This window comes from Lycorma delicatula, chromosome 6 (assembly GCF_047948215.1).
Source record: "Lycorma delicatula isolate Av1 chromosome 6, ASM4794821v1, whole genome shotgun sequence".
Classification (NCBI taxonomy): domain Eukaryota; kingdom Metazoa; phylum Arthropoda; class Insecta; order Hemiptera; family Fulgoridae; genus Lycorma; species Lycorma delicatula.
Window position 1 is genome coordinate 6,327,875 of NC_134460.1, and position 24,499 is coordinate 6,352,373.

Below are 24,499 nucleotides of genomic sequence, written 5' to 3' on the forward strand. Positions count from 1 at the left end.
TTTCCATCCCATCCATACTGAAAACCATTTCTTATCTCTGAATAATGTGACATGGAACTATTCAAGCAGAGCATATGTAAACTGAGAGCATGGAAAATTGCTGTCAGGATTTGAAATTATTCTATCAGACCTATGCTTCAGTCAAAGAAGTCTTTCATTTGTTCATTCAGGTAGTACAGTAATCTTCTTCAGCATCCTTTTAAGATTTAATCACACTCTACCATATTGTTTCTGCATTCAGAATTGTCTGCTCTTAGTTAATTAATGCTGTCCAGACATTGTTTATGGTATAGGATAAGTTGACAAAAAGATAGCTGGACATCAATATCTAACGACAGTCCTGGAAGCAAATAAAAAAGAAAAAAAGATAGACATAGGGACTAATACTGGATCTACGGAGATGGCTGGACCACAAAGCATGGAAAACTGGGGGTACTATTTAACTCAGTTCCTGATCGGTCAGTTACTTTAAAGCATACTTGTTTACATAAGCATTGAATCCCTCAGCCAAGTGTAATTATTGCAGAAGAGAGGATATCGCAGAACACATGGTTTTCAAGTGTCCAGTTCTTGCAGCACAGTAAAGCATGCCCGAGAGAACTTGGCATCATGATAACTATGCTACAGACCAACAGCTTTGATGTCAAAGATGTCGGTCAGAATTATCCACACAAAGATGGCAGAAGAAATACAGGGAGGAATTCACTCTGATTTTCTCTTGGAGCCCACTACTGCCCAAGGAATAGTAATAGGTAAAAAAGAAGAGTTTTATAAAAGGTACCATTATCCATTCATAACCCTACAACCATCAGTTCAAACCCTACAGAACAGTTTCTCCATATAACAACATGAGAGCCTCAATATGATAAGCCTTTCAGAACCATGAGCCTCATTGATCCGATGAATGATATTCATTCAAAGAAAAAAATCACTCTTAGGCCAACAAGGAGAGGTAGAAATGAAATGATTGTAGAATGCAAGTCTTAAATCTCTCATCTTATTCTTTGCTAGTAATAATGTAATTGGTAATTGAAGTATAGAAGTGCTACCCTGACCAAAAAATAATTTTTTCTGAATTTGTATCAATCTCAAGCACCTACTAACTATTCAAATGTATTTATTCAGTACCAAACAAATGCATGATATATGCAGACACTTGCTGTTTGGATGTTGGATAACCACCTGCTGCAAAACAAAGCACTAAAGTCATCAAGCAAAGGACTTCTGATTATACTTCCCCTCTGTTAATTTAACAAATAATTCAATTTTTTCCACTAATTTACCTTGAACTTAGACAATGATGCATAACAAATAGGGTCAAGTCCATCATAACACCCGTATACTTTGGTGTTTGAATGTCATTTATCTACTTATATTAAGACGTGTTCTCTGTTACAAAAATGTAGGTCAAAATGAGGTGTTCCCAGGATTTGAATCTAAGTGATTTGTTTTTCATAATATACTGTTAATCTTCCTAGTATTTTTTAGACTGGATATCTCATTTTTGCACCTTGCCACTAAGATTATGTCACGTATATACATACAGTTATTTGTATAAGATTACATCTATTAGAGGAATTGTCTAAAATTTCTCACTTGATGGTCTCCAACAACTTTGTATAGTAAATAAGAGTATGGAATTGGAGGCTAACCTTAAACCAAAATTCCTTACTACATGTTTTTAATCATACATCAAAATTATTTAGTTCATTGTAAGCTGTAACATTTATCAAATTCCCTAATATATTTGTTTAAAAATTGCCAGGAAGTGTCAAATTGCCAAGATGTTTAAATAGTTTATTTATAGGTAAAATAGTCTTTGTTTCATCTGCTATTACTGTAAAGTTTAGAAAGCTTTCTTTGTTTTCCGTAGCAAAAAAAAAACAAAAACAAAAAACTTGTAGATAAATGTCAGCAAAATTTTTGGGTACACTCTACATAATATTTCTAATAGCCTACAATTTTAGTCGAGATCTAATAAAGAACAGTTCTTAATTCTACCAAGCCCTGCTCAAGAAGTATACCGATTAATTACTGAATGTCTATCACTGAAATTGTCTTTATTAGCTCATCAGTGAATTTTGTTCATCATTAACATCCATTGTTCTTTCTTTAAATGAACTGATCTTCCATGCTTTGTCTACTCGTAATATCTTTACCGTACTGTAATCACTAATTTATTGGTGACAAATCTCAGCTAGAATTAGTCCTTTTATGCGGAGAAAATACAAGGTAAAATGAACCTGACAGGTCAATTTGAATATTGTTTTTTGCCCTTTCTAGCACTGTCACTCTAACATTTGTAGTCGATGCGTTATGGAGTACCTCCATTCTAAAAACTACTTTTGGCATTAAGTGATTGCTAAAAGTAGTTTTGAGAATGGCGATACTTTGATATTTGCCAATTACGAACGGGAAGAATAACAATGCTAGGAAAAGCAGAAAATAACAGCCAAATCAATTATGATAATCTAGAGGAAATACAAAATATTGTGAAAACCTAACAGGTTCATTTAGCAGGGCTAGAATGAAATATAATAAAAGTAATTGATATTGAATAATGAAAAGAAAAGTAATGCAGAGGTTGCCAAATCAGTTTAAGAGAAGTATAGTAGAGAAGAGAAAAAGGATGGAGTAAAAATGAGACTGTAAGCAATGAGAAGTACAGTTAGAGCAATAAGATGGTTTATGATAGCAGTGGAAGATGTAAGAACTTGCAAAAAAGAACACTGCAAATGTGCAGCAGCAGGTGAAAGATAGTGCAGGACAAAAATTAGAAGTATTTCAGATGACCCAACATAGATAAAATCTTGAACAGAGGATAAAAATAATGTTAGAGACAGCACTAAACTTTATTTTAATTCTGTTCACTTTTTTAAATTTTTATTCCTTTCTTTTCCTGTTTAGCTTCCGGTAATTACCTTTCAGATAATACTTCAGAGGATGAATGAGGATGATATGTATGAGGGTAAATGAAGTGTAGTCCTGTACAATCTCAGTTCAACTATTCCTGAGATGAGTGGTTAATTGAAACCAACCACCAAAGAACACTGGTATCCACAATCTATTATTCAAATCCGTGTAAAAATAACTGACATTACTAGGACTCTAGACTTTACTAGGGCTCTCGAGTTTGCTCGAACTCTCGACTTACAAATCAGCCGATTTGGGAATACGCGTTCACCACTAGACCAAGCCGGTGGGTTAATATTTTTATTCCTGGAAAAAATGAAAAAAACACTTCCTAGAGCCTAACTGCATAGAACAATTTTTTAACTATTCTAAGTTTATTTAGACAAATCAGAAAATACAAACCAGTGGAATCATAGAATGAACTAAAGAAATATCTTTGTTTTCTAGTGACTTCATATATCTTACAATTCTTGTTTCAGAATGATAAGTGTTAAAAATAGGATGAGTCATAAACTGTGACATTCTTTTGAATTCTGTCTTCAAAATACTGTTGCTTAATATATCACTGTTTTCAGCAATCTAAAAACAGAAAATTAATAATTATTACTAAACTTTATAAAATAAAACATAAATACAAGGTTTGTTCAAAATCTGTCTGACCATTGACCAAGTGGCTATAAATCTTTGTTTCCTACAAAATAGCCTCTTATCATAATACTGAAAATATTTTTTGTACATCTCTTTTGATATTTCTACAAGTTGTGCTATCACATTCATCATTATATCTCCCAGCTGTGACATCAGAACACTTTCAGAAGCATTTGAAGTTACCAGAAATTACAAGGAGCCATATCTGGTGAGTAGTGATTTCAAAAATATGTCTTAGGTTCTAGTGAACTGAGGATTTCTGTATTTGACTATACAGAATAAATACTTTCTGTATTTGAAGTTCTGGATTACATGTGACAAATAGGCGTTGTGTTATGATGCAACTGACATTTATGTAATTTCCATAGATCCAATCTCTTGCACCAAACTGCATGACAAAGGTAATGGAGATCCTTTAGAGAGTTCTGTTTCTTGATAGTTTAGAATTCTGGGGCATACTTGGGTTGCACAACTCTGAGGAAATTAAAAAAAAAACAGTCAGCTTCATTTTCACTTGTCTTGCTTTCTTTGGCCTTGGAAATGATGGTGATTTATTTAGGCATTAAAAAGATCAGTAACAGCTAAAAAATTACACTCAAAATCCTACACATCTGTTAAGCATAAAAAAGCATCAATGATATTGATCATCAATTTTTTTCTACAACTTCAATTTAGTAGAGTCAGTGAAACTTAAATTTAATAAAGTCAGTGAAACACATTTAGTGAATGTGGAAAAATTGTTTGTTGTATGTGGAGACATAGATAAAAATTTCAAGGTATTTTATGAAACTCATACTTTTTTTATTTGTCATAATTTTTTTTTTTTTTGATTGACAAAGATAATAAAACTAATGATAGAAATAATAAAATTAGATATCTTTCAACCTCCCTTATTTTCAGAATATATTCTACTAAAAAATGAACTTGGTTAAAATAATAGTATGGAAAAATAAGTAAAATTTTGCAAAATTTCTACATCAGTAATAAATATTTTATGACAAATAAGCTCAAATTCCAAGAAATTTCCAGAACTTAAAGATTTTTCAAATTCCAGGTTTTCCAGTGTGCATGGAAATCCTGATAACTGTCAACTGAGCTTTCGTTTCTGGGTTATATCCATATACCCAAGATTCATCGACAACATGGTCTTAACAGATTTAGGATCACATTGGTATACTACTATGCAACATCAAAACAAATCTTTTTCTGCTCAAGTAAAGCAACTTTGGCACAAATTTCATGGTCTGTGTCTAAAAGCTCAATTCATCCTTTAAAATCAGGTGAACTCATCACTAATCCCAATGTCCTTTGTAATTTCTTAGTCAGCAGATGATTTTCCATGTCAAATTGCATATATTGTTAATGATATTTGGAGTTCGGCTTGTTAATATCCTATTGGTGTGTTGTTCACTCTCAACTGAAGTGTCACTATTTTGAAAATTATTATTCCATTCTGTAATATTTATTACCCCTGTAGCTTCACTCCCAAAAGTCTGCTTAATCTTCTTAATCGTTTTTCTTTGTGTTTCACTAAGCTTTTGGCAGAACTTGATATAATAATGTTTAGTGTATATCATCATTATGCACAAAATAAAATTGCAACAAGCCCTGCAAAACTCATGCATGCAATAGCTGCTGAATAACAAATGACATCCTCTATGCAATTACAAAAAATACACGTGGCACATAGTCCTGCACTTTTACCAAACTTTACTGATCACATTCAAGTAATTTTCAAGAAAAAGATAGGTATGATACTTTTTGAACAGATTTCACCAAAACACACACACACACACCATATACAAAGAGTTTGGTTTCAAATTGAAACTGTTTATTGTATTTAGCATGTATCTAATCTTTGATCTGACTTGTCTTAAAGAACGAGGCATTTTACCAAAATGATCTGATATTCAGAAAAAACTTCAGGTATCAAGAAATAAAAGGAAAATTCTTTTTACATACAAGATAAAAAAACATCCTTTACTAAGCACATAGAGTATGGCATAATAACTATATCTTTGTAAAAAGAAAAAACAAATGGAAATTAGAAAAATGTTGTTTAATATGAATGATTGGTGTAATTCCAGGGCAGCTCTACTCAGTTACAGATGTGTTTCTTTAATTACACTGAACCTTTATAGAAAGAAATCTTTAGTTTTTCTTATAGCCTATATTGTTGGTAAATATGTTCCTTTATATACCTGATTTTCTAGGCAGTACACTATACTATTCAAATCATTCATAACATTATGTAATATTTACGAGATGAATTTTAAAATAGTTTATTTAACTGCAATTAAATTTTTTTTTTATTAATTTCACCTAGTTTATAATTTTATTTGATAATTAGAAATGAAACTGTTTATCTTACTTCTTGTTTATGGTTATATGTTTAATATAACCAGACTTTGTGTTTTAAAGATTCTTCTCTGTTACACCTAATAAATTATTTTCAAAGATATTTTTAACTTTTTAGAATACTTTGTATAGTTTTATTTACACGCTATTTAATATAAACAATTCCTACAATTAAATAAAAAATATGTTACAAAAGGATTTTGATGTTTACTTAATAGCACATATTTGTTAGATCATGTGACTCCACAAAATAGGAGTGTATCACATTTGGTTAAAGACAGGGATCAGTAAGTTCTTGTTTATTATATGTTCTTATTATATAATGTTTAAAATTAAAACAATCAGTTTTTACTTTTTTGTAACCAATTTCTTCTATGGATTTCACTACATTTTTAAGAAACCTAATTAAAGTAATTTGCATATTTTATTAATTTTTAATATTTCAACCTTTTATGTTAAAAAATCAAGTCTTTTAAAATGTCCTATTCTAATTTCTTTAGAGCATATTAAAATTTTTAAAATGTACTTTCATAATGAATGTCCCCTTATTTCTCTAAAATAACACTAATGAATAATAAAAGAAATTTTCTAAAAAAAGGTTTTCTTAAAAATTATAAGATTCTAATCCCTACAAGAATTAGGTTAATTGTATATAATTTTTCTGGTGATTTGAAAAAATTTCAGACATAAGTTATATCAATAATCAGTTTATTTTCCTGTTAACAAATAAAAATAAATAAAATCTTACATTTTTTTGTGGTCCAGGCATGAAGAGGAAATAGTGCTTTGGTGAGGAATGGATTCTTTTTAGAAGGTTCCAAATACTGAAAAATTTTTAAATATTTATTACAATTCCTAGTGTTCAGTCATGAAAAAAATTATTTAGATAGGTGTTAAATAACTAAATTTTGGGTTAGGTAACAATCTACAAATCTTACAATCTCTCTTTCTATATAAAAGAAACAAAAAATTGGAACACCTATTTAAAAATACAACCCTACAAAGATTTAACAAGTAAAACATAACATTATCTATACAATGTCTGAACATTATTTATGTTTCATAAAACACGATTTTGAATGCTTTTGAATAGATTATTATTTAATGGGTAGAGTACGGAATAGAGAGGATGATCAGAGTATACCAGAAGGAAAAAGCATTAATTGAAGGTAGAGCAAGGAAACAAAGAGGTAAATTGCTTGACATTTCTTGTAACAATATTTATTTACATCTTAAACAGTACTAACGTATGCACACACATCGTACACAAAATGACAATCGTATTTGCTATCTGATTTTGTGTAAATCCCCTTCACTTAAAATTCTCAACATATGCAGCCCCCTACTGCAAGATTTTTATTATAATAGTAAAAAAAGAAACTATCATTCCTGAGAAGACAGTAAACTAACCAAATCAGGACCAATCGATTGATTGTTCCTTGCCTGTTCCCTACCCTTTTGTTATCCTTATCCTTCTTACTTAGGAACTTAGGTAAGTATTACGGTCAGCTGCCCTGGTTCCATCTATGTACTATGCTACCACCTACAGATTGGTATCAGTAAGACCTTGCCTGAAGAATTAGTCAAGGACTCTTGTTTCCTATGAAGGGATTGCACAACAAGCCAAACTAATGGTAAAGCCAGCCCTCCTGGCTGGAAAGAAAGAAATATGGTCACTGACACAGTTTTAGAACTAAATTTGTCATTCATATTTACTTTAACATATTACTAGAGCAAGATGTACGGCTGAAAGTGTTAACTCATTAACAATTTCAGTGTGAACATAAGAATTATAGATTAATGCATTAAAAAATATTCATAAAATGTACTAAAATGTTTATGAAATTACATTAAAATTTACACTTTTTCAAAATAATAGTAAATGAATTCAAATATTGTTTATGTAGTTTAAAAATATATACTATACCTCTTCTAACGATGTTTCACATCCAAAGATCCAAAGCAAATCGCTTACATCATCATGCGATACAGTTTCAAGTGAAATACCAACCTAAAAAACACAGATAAAAAGTCATTTTAAGGAATATTAACTCAAAATAAAACAAAACTTTTATAGGATAAACTTTTTATTTAAAAAGTTATATAAACAATATATCAAAAAATATATTTTAAGATGATCAATATTATGGCAAAATTGATATAAAATTTGATTATTATTATTAATATTATGAACTGCTATGGTAGGAGACAAACACATTTAACCATTTATAATGTAAATACTCTTGATGGTTCAAACCAGTTCATGATATGTCATTCATCAACTTCTTCATTAACTCATTATTAACTTATTCCCACCATCTGCATTTAGCCATTAACCATCTGTATTTATAAACTTTACTGAAAACCACCAACACTATTTGAAAGGTATATTTTTACAGCTTTTACATCTTAATTACATAATGAGAAAACTGGTCTTCTGAGCAGATTAAACATATTGCTACAAGGCTTGTAGCAATGCGATTAGATCACTTTTAAATAAAAACTAATTTTTTTCTGTATTCTATCAAATTTATATCGATAGGAAAAAATAAATAAGTTATACGTACTTCATAACTATTAACAACTGAAATAAACATATCAAAAATCTCTCAAGATTACGCTGAGTAGGTTATAAAAAATTCCTTTCGACATGCTGAAAGGCGGAGGTATATTTCACCGGTGCTAAGTAAGAGATAAAAACGATTTCCACCTTAAAGTTAAGAAAAACTACAAATTTACTCAATATGACAATGGTTGCACGTGAAAAAGGTTTCACATGTTTAGCATATGACAAGCCCCCCTCGTCATCTTACAATTCCAGCAAAATTTTGGTCATCCCTTGTCATAAGGGTTGGTCATTGTTTCAGACAAATATTTTAAGTAATGTTTAGAGGACTGAAGACCACTTTCAACTGATTTGATACTGTATCTACTAAGGGAGGTGATTTTTTTTTGTCTTCGAAACTCCATTCTTCCCACCCACTGGGCCAATGGTTGGTGATATCAAAAAACTTTACTTAGATAAGGTTTAGGCCCTTATCCAAAGAATAGTAGGAACTTTAAATTAATTTGATATTTTACTTAATAAGAAAGTTACAGAGATATTTTGTTTTTTTGAAAAAGCTTCCCCCCATGGCTTGATTTTACCCATTTAGGAACTCGACCAAAATTTTGGGTCATTATACTTTGTGTCAATTTGAAAGTGACTGGCACAAGATTATGGCAGTTATCGTGTCCACAAGAAAGTGAAATATATATATATATACAAATAATGACATTTTCTGGAAATTGAATCATGGTATTCGTTACAACAAGTAGATGCTGGTTCGTTACAACCAGTAGATAAACTGGATGGAATTTTGTATTGCGTTCTGATCTTATTAGATTGTGTAAGTTTGAAAATTCTGACTACGGTTATCCTTGGGAGAATTGCTAAATTTTTGCATCCTTTCTTCCTCTGTTCTCTGAAGGCCTTGGCAGTATCTTTTGGTCTAGCAGGGATGCACCTGATGGGGCCTTAGTTTATGAAGGGGATAACACACTCTCTTTAAGAGGGTTGCAAAGAAATGCTGAGGCAGTCACCTTCTTGTATACAGACTGAGATGAAGAAGAGAAACTGGATTTTATCAATGTTTCTTCTTAATCTTTTTCCATTAACTCTGGTTTCAGGAGATGAATTTCTTGCTTCTTAAGTCTCTTCTTTTTTTGTTTACCTGACTTACTGAGTTCAATGGTTGTAATTATTTACAACTGGTAATATTATAACCGCTTCCTCATCTGATCATTATTGCCCGCCCTTATCTCTTTTTTCTTTTCTGTTTAGTCTCCGGAATCACCACAAGGTATTACTTCAGAAGATGAATGAGGATGATATGTATGAATGTAAATGAAATGTAGTCTTGTACAATCTCAGATCAACCATTTCTGAGATGAAACCTAACTCCCAAAGAGTACCGATATCCAAAATCTAGTATTCAAAATCTCGGTATAAAAGTAATTGCCCCTATCCCTGACCTTTGTTTATTTCACTTCTTAAAATTATTACATTTTTATATGTGATATGGTTGATGATAGCAACACCTCTCAGTCTTAAAACATTTGTTTGTCTTTTTCATTATTTAAAATAAAACATTTTAATCTTCAAGTCCCAGCAATGCAGTTATGAATGAAATTTTCTTCTATTTCATAACGTTTGAGTATGTTAATAAGCAATTCTTTTCTGAAAATTAAGAATATCAAGTTTATTATTAATGTCGGTTGATTACTGGCAAATATTGGTTCTACGTTGATGTGGAAAGCTTTTATAATATTCATTATATCTTAGAATGAAATTGTACCCTGTTTGACTGATGTAGAAAATTGTGTGGTTTGAACAATTCAGTTTACATACTACAGAATAGTGAAATATTCCAGGTTGTTTCTTTTCTATGTAAAATTGTTTATTTTGTCTGATCAATGTTTGAAAAGCCACACTGCATCCAGATTTTTTTAATTTATAAGCTATTTTCTCCGATTCTTTATGTTTTATATATATTAATATGATGTATTTTTTGTTTCACTTACCTTTTTTAGTATTTTTATTAATTTTGTATAAGACTATCGATGAGTGTGCTGTTACACAGAATGAGAATCTAGGTGTTAGACATTCTGTAGTGAAGAGTCCTTATGTGCTCTTTAGGGGACATGAGTAGATTATACTTAAGCAGATAGTTTATGAGGCTGATTACTTAAGATGTTGTGGATGAGCATGTTAATTATCTATTGTTCTTGGTGTATTCTGAAAGTATGTTTTTGTTTATTCTTTTGTTAGGTAAGGTCAAAATTATTTTTTATTATCTTTAAAGTTTAATTTGTGGCATTTTCTTAAAGTATTTTAATAGTAATTCACAATGCTTCGTGTTATCTTAGGGATCATTGACTTATATGTTTCAGGAAATTATTTTACGGCCATATTTGTTGTAAGAAGTTATTTTTGTTCTATACTTTGAAAAAAGATTTCTACTATAATGCTGCATTATATAGGTTTGTAATAAAAGAAAAATAACAAGTACTGATTAAAAAAATAAGAAAACCATGAACATTTAATACACAGATAAATTGACTTACCAGCCTGGATTTTCAAAAATATTTCTCATTATAGTATGCGGGACGCAACAATTATGGTATCCCATACCAATATATGACCGCCATACTTGGTTAAGTTCTGAAATTTTTCTAATTTTTTTTATAAGTTCATATTCACCTGTAAATTTAAATATGAATAATAATTTTTAAATTAATCCCATAAAGTTAAGTACAAAGCACTTCATATCCATCCCCAATAAATGTTCTTTGTGCACCTCCCTAAATCGAATTAATCTGCAAATGAATTAATTCATTTGCAGATTAATTATTTTAAATATAATTAATTTTTAAGATATAAACCACCTATATGCATCCAATCCATCTCTGCTGATTGGTCAGAACCATTTCAAGGTCAGTTGTTTTCTAACAAGTATTTTATATAATTTGAAAGTTGCACTTTATTAATTATTCTTTTACAATACTTTATAAACAATTATTTCAATTCATCGCGTAATATATATTTCACATTGCAAATGCCACAATACATAAGATATACAAATAGATAAAATAAATCACACATTTAAAACAATAATTAGTTCATCAGTACTAAGTGTCAATCAAGAAGTAATCTACAAAACTTTCCAACATCCTGATACTGCAATCAGGGTATTGCAGGAATTGCCCCTCTCTACAAAGAAAAGAATTAAACTAACTGTTTAAGCATTATGAACTTTTATTTGGGAGTTATTCAAGTATTACAAAGAGTCCTTAACTATAAGAAAAGACCAACAAACTGTTTTCAATTTGGATTAGGAATTTTCGATTTAATGTGCTGGGTAGAAAATAGTAATGGTCACCTCAAATTTAAACGATCAAGGGAAAAATTTATGTTATTCTGTTTGTTAGATGACAACATATTCAAGGATAGTCGCATATAACAATATAATAACATTGATAGCCCGTTAACCAGTTCTGTTCCCTATAATTAAATTATGCTACATAAATTCTGTGAGAATGGGAGTTCAAAGAATCAAAGGGATTCTGTAAACTTAAATTTAATAATATTAATTTTATTATTGATAAATTAAAAAGATAAATTTAAAAATTTTCAGGGATTTTCTATATTTACTTGAATTTTAAGACATTCTCAGGATACCCTACTTATCCTGGGAGGATGTAGGATTTTAGTGAGGCATTTCATTTATGTCACAAAATTTAAGACATTATTCAGATATGAACTGCAACCTGCTATATCTCAAGATATCCCCTCAACATTCTGTATATCTCAATTCACAGATTGCACTTGTGGAACAAGTTTTGAGTTCCAGAGACATTATGTGTTGCATCAACAGAAGTATAAAAAATATTTGATTCATCAAAAAACAAACAAAAATATGATGGGATAAAATTCAAATAAACTGCAAGATTTTCACAATTTTATAACTTTAAAATATTTTAATAATATCTATAGTAGTAGCAAGATCACAAAGCAACGTAATAGCAGTAACTGATGGCTTGAAATCTTTTACACTAAATCAGCTCTGCACATTTATGTTAAAAGTCCTGATCGGTGTTGGTGAAATTTTTATTTGCTTTTGTTTGTTTGTGCTTTTATATTTTGTTTTACAATTCTTTTTAATTGAAAGTACGGTTACAAAACTTTCTTAGCTGTAATTAATTCCACCACCTTGTTCAATTTTCATTAAAATTTAACATCATCGATATTACGTATATGCAGGTTATCATATGAAATTTCATGAATGTATGTTAGACACATTATGGTAGATAAATGCCAACACCCAAACAAATACACACCTACAGAATTTTACCCTTTTTTTTTTAACTCAAAACAATCAGAAATTAAAGAAGTTAGATCCCCAAAATTTTGACTAATTGCAATACTAATGCTTATTATATTTTGTTAGGTCTCTAAAACATAAAGCCCAATAAAGAATTTTCATATCATTTTATGATTAACTAAAAATGAAACAGATACATTTTACAATAAAATGTTAATTGGAATATCTCTTTTATATATATATATGTCATGAAAATGATATGAAAATAAGTTGTCATCCAAATTATCTTTGAACCAGATCTGTTTGTCAACTAAATTAATGTTATTTGTTTAAAAATAACATTATTATATATATATATATATATATATATATATATATATATATATATATGTATGATTGAATGTATGCATGCATGTATGTATGCATGCATGCATGTATGTATGTATGTATGTATGTATGTATGTGTATGTATGTGTATGTATGTGTATGTATGTGTATGTATGTGTGTGTGTGTGTGTGTGTGTGTATATATATATATATATATATATATGTGTGTGTGTGTGTGTTGTGTGTGTGTGTGTGTGTGTGTGTGTGTGTGTGTGTGTGTGTGGACATCTTATTTACGTGGTTTTAAAAAAAAATTACCACTAATAATTTTAATTGAAATCATAGTGCAACAATGACAGCAGCACTTTTGCTGAAAACATTTGTGTTGTCAAAAGGATTTAAATAAAATTCTTAAAAAATACATAAAGCCATTAAAAATGTATTACCTAAAGGCTCATCCAAATGTAATGGTCTTCTCAGATTTATATTATCAGGAACCGCCTTACTGCTTAATTCATCCAATGACTAAAAAATAATAAACCACAAATCAATATATTCTATTTCATAGTGCAATTTATTCATAAAGTTTAAATTACAAACTAAATTAATTCAGACTGATATAGACTCAATATCTGTCATAAAAATTTAGTACACACAAAGGAAATAGAAAATAATTTTGGATATGAACATCAAAAAAAAATTGAAAAGAAACTTCAGTTAGGAATTTACAGAAAACCACCAGGAGAATGCAACAACATGATCAAGAAAACATCATTAGCAAAGTAATGAACACCATTATATTAGTATGCTATTGAAAAGTAGTACATACAATAAAAGCCCTAACATAAATAAAAAGATAAAAGAAATGACCAAATATGTGATTTTAAGTTAATTTAATTCATCTTTTTGCAAGGATGAATTTGGATAAAATGTTTATCAGTTAATGAAACAGTCGTATTTTAGCCATATATTACTATACAGACAAAATAGACAGACATTAAGAATATGACTTTAATACTGAGAAACTCTATTTGCAGTCATTACCTAATAATTTTTGTTAATCTATTTTTTTTTTTAATATTTTGCCGTTATTTTTAATATATACGAGTATGTATACAGAGTGGTGCAAGAAATTATCTAACATTTGGTTTTGTTAAAAAATATTTATTTGAATCGCGATACAGAAAAGTAAAATACAATGTGTTTAGTATATACCTGGAGATTATGTTCTGCTTATCATATGTTCAATATGACCACCATCACATCTAGCAAATTCATCAACATGAACTCCTACATTGTTAGTAACTCGACGACAAATATCCTCAGTTATCTCATTGCACGCCTCGATGATTGGGACCCACAGTTCCATCACTGTACAAGGATGTTTAGGAAAATTTTTTTCCTTCTTTAATCCCCAAAGAAAATAATCACACGGATTCAAATCAGGACTGTTCGGGGGCAGTTCTATTCGCACACAAAACGATTACGAAATCGGTTTGAAATGACATTTGCGTTAAAAGTTTCATGCAAAAAGTCTAAACCAACATTAGCTGTGAGTGGTCTGGCTCCATCCTGCATGAATAGAGTTGCTGTACGTCCTGATTTTTTGAGACTGTCACTTGTTTTATCCTCAACGTCCTGGTGTCCCGAGAAGGATTTTCAGGATATTAAATTATCCCGGTTTGGTAAATAATGTAAACATTATTTTTCGGAAGACAAATTTCACTCTAATTTAGGGAAATTTTATGCGTTGAGGGTTGACAACTTCTGACCTGCGCGCCTGCCTGCAGACAGCAGACAGCAGACAGCAGATGTCAAACCAAAACAAAAGCCAAATCAAGGTTAGTCACTTCACTGCTCACAGACAGGCTGTGTCATTACTGTTATTTTGGAGTTTAGGCTATTTCATTGTGCACATATTTAAGTTGCTGCATGTTAGTGTAGCGTTTGCATGTACAATGCCAAAATGAAAATGTCATTTCAGAGAACAATATTCTAAGGTGAACTTTTATTAAAAAGGAGAAGAATGAAGAAGAAGCATATTGTTCTTTCTGCAACAAGTTCATCTCAGTAAGTCACGGCATTAGAGCTGATCTGTTAAACCATTTAAAAACAAACATAAAAATAGCATGTACGGTGTGAATTCTTCTAAGATGATTGGCGAATTTTTTTGTGAAAAAGGATTCGAAAGAAGAAATAATCATAGCTACTGCTGATTTTACAGCAGGTACCATGTTGTAAAATAGCATCGCTCTTTTAAATCAGTTGATTATTCAAATAAGTTAAATCCGAATATTTATCCCGACTCTAAGGTTGCAGTAAAACAATAAACAGCACGCACTAAAGCTACTCATTTATCAGTTACATGCTTTCTTCACATTCAGTTAGTACTTGGGTTTCAGAATTAGAAGAAATTCCATATTATGAAGTTTCAACTGATGCTAGTGACCATAAAGCAGAAAAATATTTCCTGTTGTTGTTCAATATTTTAAAGAAGATGATTATATTACCAGTAAAATAATAAAGGTTTCATCACTGAAAGATAACAGTTCAGATACCATAACCATCTACTGCTTAACAAGCAAGCCTAGCTGAAGTAAACCTCCCTTTAGATAAATATTCGTCATTTTGTGGTGATAACACAAAGGCTAATTTTGGAGGTGCGAACCACAAAGGGGTAAACAACATTTTCCACAAACTGCAAGGTAATTTGCGGAAAAACATAGAGGGGATTGGGTGCCCTGCACACACATTGCACAATACAGTTTCTTGTGCAGCTGATGTCCTTGCAATGGATTTTGACACAGTAGCTGTCAAACTGTTCAACTACTTCTCTACACAAGCAGAACTGAAGTTTCTGTGAGTTTGTTGATATAACTTACAAACAGTTGCTTTACCACTCAAGAACAAGATGGGTATCTCTTACGCCTGCAGTTGAATGAATTTTAAGTTTACAGGAAGCTTTGAAGGTGTAGTTCCTCAATCAGGAAAAATCCCCTAAAATGCGCATGGACTTTTTCTCAACCACACTAAGTGAGGCTTATATGTGATTTCTCTACAAGCAGCTGTCTTTATTTCATAAAAAAAAAATAAAAACAATTGAATCTTCAAATATTCAATTATTGAGGTTAAATCAATTCTCGACAAAACTTTGAAGGCTCTTAAAGAACAAAAAGAATCTCTCTTTATTGCATTTAAAATTAAGCAAATAATTGTTAAAGAGAAAGAAAGTGATAAGATGTTTAATGGGGAATGTAAGAAATTTTTCCAGACAGCTTATGGTTAATTGGATAAGTGGAGTGAGTCCCTTCAGCACTTATCCACCTTTAACTGGATAATGCTAAAGCCAATCCCTAATTGGGATCAAATAGAAAAAAATCAGACATATTTTACCTCAAAAACATTTCTTTCCCAAAAAGTGAGGTTTATGATCAGTTTCTTTGCCTAAAGAGCACGGTTACAGTTTTAATGGACAAACAGCATGATGAAGGAGAGCCTAAATGGGAGAATTTAAACTCAAGTGAAAAGTAGATTAGGTGCTTTGAGAGTATGGATAAGCATCAGTATTCTCACTTGTTGAAAATGTTCCAATACTTATTTTTAATACCAGCTCACATGCAAACGTGGAGAGAATTTTTTCAGTGATGTCATCTCAGTGGACTAATGAGCCAACGGCCTTTCAGTGAAACAGTTTAAAACTTACTAATTTGTCTGTATTACTTCAACAAAACCTGTGTTGAATGTTATAATTATGGGAAAAATCAACCAGATCTTATAAAAGCTGCAAAGTCATCTGATAAATATGAATGTGCACTGGTACTCATACTTCTTTAGACTTAACTATGAACTTAAGAAGTATCCTGAGTTTTTAAATGAGCAACATTATAAACATCAGCAGTATCTCCAGTGAAGATGACTATCTCCAGTGAAGACTATTTTGCTCTGAAAAGGACCTTTGGAAGAAATATTTTCAGTATTTTAAAAATAACTTTTATTAATTTCTAACAAAATATTAATCTTTCCAACAAACCAAACAAATTGTTTTTATACGTAATAAGTGTGTAAGCAAAAAGTATAAAAAGTGCAATTTATTAGATTTGAAAAGTTCTCTCAGATTTTAACAAATGATCTATTTTTTAAGATACCAAAGTAAGCAGAAACAGGTAAACAATCTGAATGTAAGTTTAATATCTCTGCAGTAAACTTTTTAATTTATAGAAGATTAGAACAAAATAAAGATGAACCCGAATTGGTTTCTGGAAAAGCACGGGAACAAAATGCAAATTTAGTCTACCGATTAATTTTAGAAGGTTAGCTTGTATAAATCTGAATGTGACATTTATAATCTTAAAAAAAATTATTTAAAATGAAATAAAATGTTCAAGAATAATGGGATTAAAATATGAAATATAAACAGTTATATAAGTTGTATAAGAATCCAATAATTATAATAAAAGTAGAAAAGGTGAAGTAAGGAATGAGTCATAAATGAACCCTATTTTATTTACTTTTTAATTTTTATATGGAAGAACCATTAAAAGAATTTTTCTTGGAGACAGACCCTTAAATCTTATCAATAGACAGCGACTAAAAATTCACTGTACTAAGTCACTTTATCTGAAGTTTTTTTTTTTTTTTTTGAAGTTTTATATAATAAAAATGTAATTAATAGGAGTGTATTATTTAAAAGTCTTGGCATTAATAGAACATTTTCTAATTGTATGAAATTTTATAGTAGATTGAAACTTGATGAATTGATACCAAAATCTGAAGGATTTCCATCTAGACATATTGGACCAAGAGAACAATGCATAAAAGTTTTATTTTATCATTTATTTTGAATTATAGCCCTTATTTTTTATTGCTATTTTACCTTTTAGTAATCTCACCACAACTGAGCCAGTTTTTTAAAGCTTTCCTTTTTGAATATGTAATATATTATTATACTTTTGAACATAAACATATAATGGTTGTAAACTGCTAAAAATCCAGTACAAAAAAAAATATATATATATTTTTTCTTTTTGTATAAAATGATGCATTATTTACATATATGTGAATTAAAATATTGGTTCACTGATCTCCATGGAGAAGTTGTAGCATCTCAGTCTTTCATTCAGAAGGTCCTAGGTTTGAATCCCCTGGTCAGGCGTGGTATTTTTCATACACTAAAAAATGTCTATTCCATACTCTCACGTACAAAGTTTGAGGTTTAGTGGTGAATTATTTTTTTTTACAATATTTTTAACCACGTAAATTAGATGAAAAAAAGATTAAACAGCAGTTATAGTATTTTAAATTGACTAATATCAGTAGTTTTTTTTTTAATATTAACCTTTTGAACTATCAGTATGATAATAATATATAATTATAAATGTATAAAATAACAGTAGTTATGTTACAAATATTTGAGTACTAGTTCTAATTTAATTATTGTAATTCAGGTTTGCTTTATTACTAGTTATTATTTGATTATATTTTACTTAATATTCGTTTTAATTTTCTGAATTAAATATTATCTAATTTAATAAAGTGGGTGATTTTTATTTTAAAAAATGCTAAACAATATGACAAACAAAATAAATTTTAAACAATTACGATTACATTCTGTTTTATATAATAAAAATGTAATTAATAGGAGTGTATTATTTAAAAGTCTTGGCATTAATAGAACATTTTCTAATTGTATGAAATTTTATAGTAGATCGAAACTTGATGAATTGATACCAAAATCTGAAGGATTTCCATCTAGACATATTGGACCAAGAGAACAAGATCAGACTTCTATGCTTGATTCATTAGGTTTTAGAGTAAGTTGATTATTTTCTTGTATTGTTATATTGTATATATTGTATTGCATATATTGTATATATTGTTATATTGTATATTACATAAAAATTTAATCTTCTTATATGTAACTCATAATTTAAATTTTCTTATATGCAACTCATAATTTAAATCTTATTTTATCTAACAGAAGAAAACAGTTTTTAATGGCAAGCAATCAAAGTCAAGTCAAGAGACAGCCACTCAGAAAATAGAGTATTTTCATTTTCACCACATAACGTACTTTAAATAGTAAAAGTTACTATTTGACACCATTAAACATTAGTTTATATTATATTTATTATATTTTATTATATTTATATTATATTTAATTAAACATTAAATTTTTGATAGAAAGTCCAAGATAGAAACACCATTTTCAGACTTCAAATTAAAAAATTGTAGCTGTAATAAATGAATATTCATACTTAATTGATGCTCATATATTGTTTTCTGTTTAGTCCAAATTTCATTTGCAGTCTTGCACATTAAAATGTGCGACTAAGGCCTGGATTCCACGCACATTAATAACACTTCCTGTGCACGTACATTATAAATTTCATACTTTTTCAATTCTGCAGCTTTCAAAACATCTGGTTTCTGTATATCTCCATTGGTAATAACAAAGAGATCTTTAGCTATCAATACTACTCTCATCTGGAATTTCCAAATATTCCAGTTATTTTCATTTAACTTCATAAACTGCTGTGATTCCATATTTACCCACATGGTCACAACTAAACAAAATTTTCATGACCTCTGTACCTTTGTTCACAGTTACATATCTGGGCCCATAACCTGTTGCAGAGTGCTTTAATAAATATTAATAAATACACATATTGATGACCAGCAGTTTACTTCTAAAAGTAGTTTTAATAACTCAAACTCTAACAAAAACTCCCATATACTGCACATATTCTCTTTCAGTGTTAATACACTACTGTTAATATGGGCCTCACTCGCTATCGATTGACACAAAGCCCATATTACTGTTACAATTTGGTTGCTGAAATTCAGTTAATGAAATAACCTTAGGAATAGCCTGAGCTATTGTTATAGATTGTTACAATAGCAATAGGTTATTGTAATGTCACAGACTTGAAGAAAATAATTTTGTATAACAATATGCTAGCATCTAGTTATCTTGATAATTTTGTTAAACAATCATTTCACAAATCATATAAATTAAAGAATGGGCAAGGAATAACTTCTTTTAAGGAGACCTGCACCTTTTCTCAAGTAGTTCTTTAATAAATCAAGGAAAAGCAATTTCTTACAGCACATATTTGCGTACATCAATGCCAAAATATGTGATCTGTTACAGGCTGATCCCATTCTGAATATTCTGATTTCCTAAGGGATTATATGTGGGATGAATGTATATTACCTAAAGGAATGCATACTATGCCCAGATGATAATTAATTTAAGTGCTACTTTTTTCTTTTATTTTTGAAGCATTTCCAATCAGATTCTCAAAACCAGGAAAAGTAGAATATATAAATAAATGAATCACTAAAAAAGAAACGGAAATACAATAAGAAAACCAAGTCGACAACTACTATTATCTGAAACTTGTAACAGAATAAGTTTGGAAAGAAGACAACTGAGGGAAAGAACTGACTTCTCAGCACAATTTTTAGTAATTCATTAATACATCTATTTCTCAATACATAGAAATCTCTAAAAAAAATTCAAGTTAGTGTTAACTTTTATAAAATATCATGTAAACGAATTTAAAATAATAATGAAGACAATGAACCTATTCCAGTGTTAAAAAGGAATGAACATAAAATGATTTTACAAATTGAATAACAACTCTAAAACAGTTTAAGATTTAGATCTGATATCTTTAACGTATGATAAACTAAAAATTTATTTTTACTTTATTTAAAAAGTATTTATTAAAAATTTCATGGTTATATGTGCAGTACGTTTTTAATGGCAAGCAATCAAAGTCAAGTCAAGAGACAGCCACTCAGAAAATAGAGTATTTTCATTTTCACCACATAACGTACTTTAAATAGTAAAAGTTACTATTTGACACCATTAAACATTAGTTTATATTATATTTATTATATTTTATTATATTTATATTATATTTAATTAAACATTAAATTTTTGATAGAAAGTCCAAGATAGAAACACCATTTTCAGACTTCAAATTAAAAAATTGTAGCTGTAATAAATGAATATTCATACTTAATTGATGCTCATATATTGTTTTCTGTTTAGTCCAAATTTCATTTGCAGTCTTGCACATTAAAATGTGCGACTAAGGCCTGGATTCCACGCACATTAATAACACTTCCTGTGCACGTACATTATAAATTTCATACTTTTTCAATTCTGCAGCTTTCAAAACATCTGGTTTCTGTATATCTCCATTGGTAATAACAAAGAGATCTTTAGCTATCAATACTACTCTCATCTGGAATTTCCAAATATTCCAGTTATTTTCATTTAACTTCATAAACTGCTGTGATTCCATATTTACCCACATGGTCACAACTAAACAAAATTTTCATGACCTCTGTACCTTTGTTCACAGTTACATATCTGGGCCCATAACCTGTTGCAGAGTGCTTTAATAAATATTAATAAATACACATATTGATGACCAGCAGTTTACTTCTAAAAGTAGTTTTAATAACTCAAACTCTAACAAAAACTCCCATATACTGCACATATTCTCTTTCAGTGTTAATACACTACTGTTAATATGGGCCTCACTCGCTATCGATTGACACAAAGCCCATATTACTGTTACAATTTGGTTGCTGAAATTCAGTTAATGAAATAACCTTAGGAATAGCCTGAGCTATTGTTATAGATTGTTACAATAGCAATAGGTTATTGTAATGTCACAGACTTGAAGAAAATAATTTTGTATAACAATATGCTAGCATCTAGTTATCTTGATAATTTTGTTAAACAATCATTTCACAAATCATATAAATTAAAGAATGGGCAAGGAATAACTTCTTTTAAGGAGACCTGCACCTTTTCTCAAGTAGTTCTTTAATAAATCAAGGAAAAGCAATTTCTTACAGCACATATTTGCGTACATCAATGCCAAAATATGTGATCTGTTACAGGCTGATCCCATTCTGAATATTCTGATTTCCTAAGGGATTATATGTGGGATGAATGTATATTACCTAAAGGAATGCATACTATGCCCAGATGATAATTAATTTAAGTGCTACTTTTTTCTTTTATTTTTGAAGCATTTCCAATCAGATTCTCAAAACCAGGAAAAGTAGAATATATAAATAAATGAATCACTAAAAAAGAAACGGAAATACAATAAGAAAACCAAGTCGACAACTACTATTATCTGAAACTTGTAACAGAATAAGTTTGGAAAGAAGACAACTGAGGGAAAGAACTGACTTCTCAGCACAATTTTTAGTAATTCATTAATACATCTATTTCTCAATACATAGAAATCTCTAAAAAAAATTCAAGTTAGTGTTAACTTTTATAAAATATCATGTAAACGAATTTAAAATAATAATGAAGACAATGAACCTATTCCAGTGTTAAAAAGGAATGAACATAAAATGATTTTACAAATTGAATAACAACTCTAAAACAGTTTAAGATTTAGATCTGATATCTTTAACGTATGATAAACTAAAAATTTATTTTTACTTTATTTAAAAAGTATTTATTAAAAATTTCATGGTTATATGTGCAGTACGTTTTTAATGGCAAGCAATCAAAGTCAAGTCAAGAGACAGCCACTCAGAAAATAGAGTATTTTCATTTTCACCACATAACGTACTTTAAATAGTAAAAGTTACTATTTGACACCATTAAACATTAGTTTATATTATATTTATTATATTTTATTATATTTATATTATATTTAATTAAACATTAAATTTTTGATAGAAAGTCCAAGATAGAAACACCATTTTCAGACTTCAAATTAAAAAATTGTAGCTGTAATAAATGAATATTCATACTTAATTGATGCTCATATATTGTTTTCTGTTTAGTCCAAATTTCATTTGCAGTCTTGCACATTAAAATGTGCGACTAAGGCCTGGATTCCACGCACATTAATAACACTTCCTGTGCACGTACATTATAAATTTCATACTTTTTCAATTCTGCAGCTTTCAAAACATCTGGTTTCTGTATATCTCCATTGGTAATAACAAAGAGATCTTTAGCTATCAATACTACTCTCATCTGGAATTTCCAAATATTCCAGTTATTTTCATTTAACTTCATAAACTGCTGTGATTCCATATTTACCCACATGGTCACAACTAAACAAAATTTTCATGACCTCTGTACCTTTGTTCACAGTTACATATCTGGGCCCATAACCTGTTGCAGAGTGCTTTAATAAATATTAATAAATACACATATTGATGACCAGCAGTTTACTTCTAAAAGTAGTTTTAATAACTCAAACTCTAACAAAAACTCCCATATACTGCACATATTCTCTTTCAGTGTTAATACACTACTGTTAATATGGGCCTCACTCGCTATCGATTGACACAAAGCCCATATTACTGTTACAATTTGGTTGCTGAAATTCAGTTAATGAAATAACCTTAGGAATAGCCTGAGCTATTGTTATAGATTGTTACAATAGCAATAGGTTATTGTAATGTCACAGACTTGAAGAAAATAATTTTGTATAACAATATGCTAGCATCTAGTTATCTTGATAATTTTGTTAAACAATCATTTCACAAATCATATAAATTAAAGAATGGGCAAGGAATAACTTCTTTTAAGGAGACCTGCACCTTTTCTCAAGTAGTTCTTTAATAAATCAAGGAAAAGCAATTTCTTACAGCACATATTTGCGTACATCAATGCCAAAATATGTGATCTGTTACAGGCTGATCCCATTCTGAATATTCTGATTTCCTAAGGGATTATATGTGGGATGAATGTATATTACCTAAAGGAATGCATACTATGCCCAGATGATAATTAATTTAAGTGCTACTTTTTTCTTTTATTTTTGAAGCATTTCCAATCAGATTCTCAAAACCAGGAAAAGTAGAATATATAAATAAATGAATCACTAAAAAAGAAACGGAAATACAATAAGAAAACCAAGTCGACAACTACTATTATCTGAAACTTGTAACAGAATAAGTTTGGAAAGAAGACAACTGAGGGAAAGAACTGACTTCTCAGCACAATTTTTAGTAATTCATTAATACATCTATTTCTCAATACATAGAAATCTCTAAAAAAAATTCAAGTTAGTGTTAACTTTTATAAAATATCATGTAAACGAATTTAAAATAATAATGAAGACAATGAACCTATTCCAGTGTTAAAAAGGAATGAACATAAAATGATTTTACAAATTGAATAACAACTCTAAAACAGTTTAAGATTTAGATCTGATATCTTTAACGTATGATAAACTAAAAATTTATTTTTACTTTATTTAAAAAGTATTTATTAAAAATTTCATGGTTATATGTGCAGTACGTTTTTAATGGCAAGCAATCAAAGTCAAGTCAAGAGACAGCCACTCAGAAAATAGAGTATTTTCATTTTCACCACATAACGTACTTTA

The 24,499-nt window shown here is 29.6% G+C and overlaps 1 protein-coding gene across 5 annotated transcripts in view; it reads right to left on the bottom strand.

Annotated features, from left to right (window-relative positions):
• The window catches only part of LOC142326119 (glycine dehydrogenase (decarboxylating), mitochondrial-like), a 147,613-nt gene that overhangs the window by 34,482 nt on the left and 88,632 nt on the right, over positions 1-24,499 (bottom strand). For 3 of the 5 annotated variants that reach the window (XR_012756697.1, XR_012756698.1, XM_075368317.1), the window contains exon 3: positions 3,316-3,492. Coding sequence is in view for 1 of the 5 variants with exons in the window: in XM_075368317.1 (XP_075224432.1) it covers positions 3,316-3,492 (177 nt within the window). In the remaining 4 variants the exon portion in view is untranslated. Of the gene's footprint in view, positions 1-3,315; positions 3,493-6,667; positions 6,744-7,846; positions 7,923-24,499 lie in introns of those variants that run through there. The other 2 variants (XR_012756699.1, XR_012756700.1) reach the window with 2 other exon arrangements.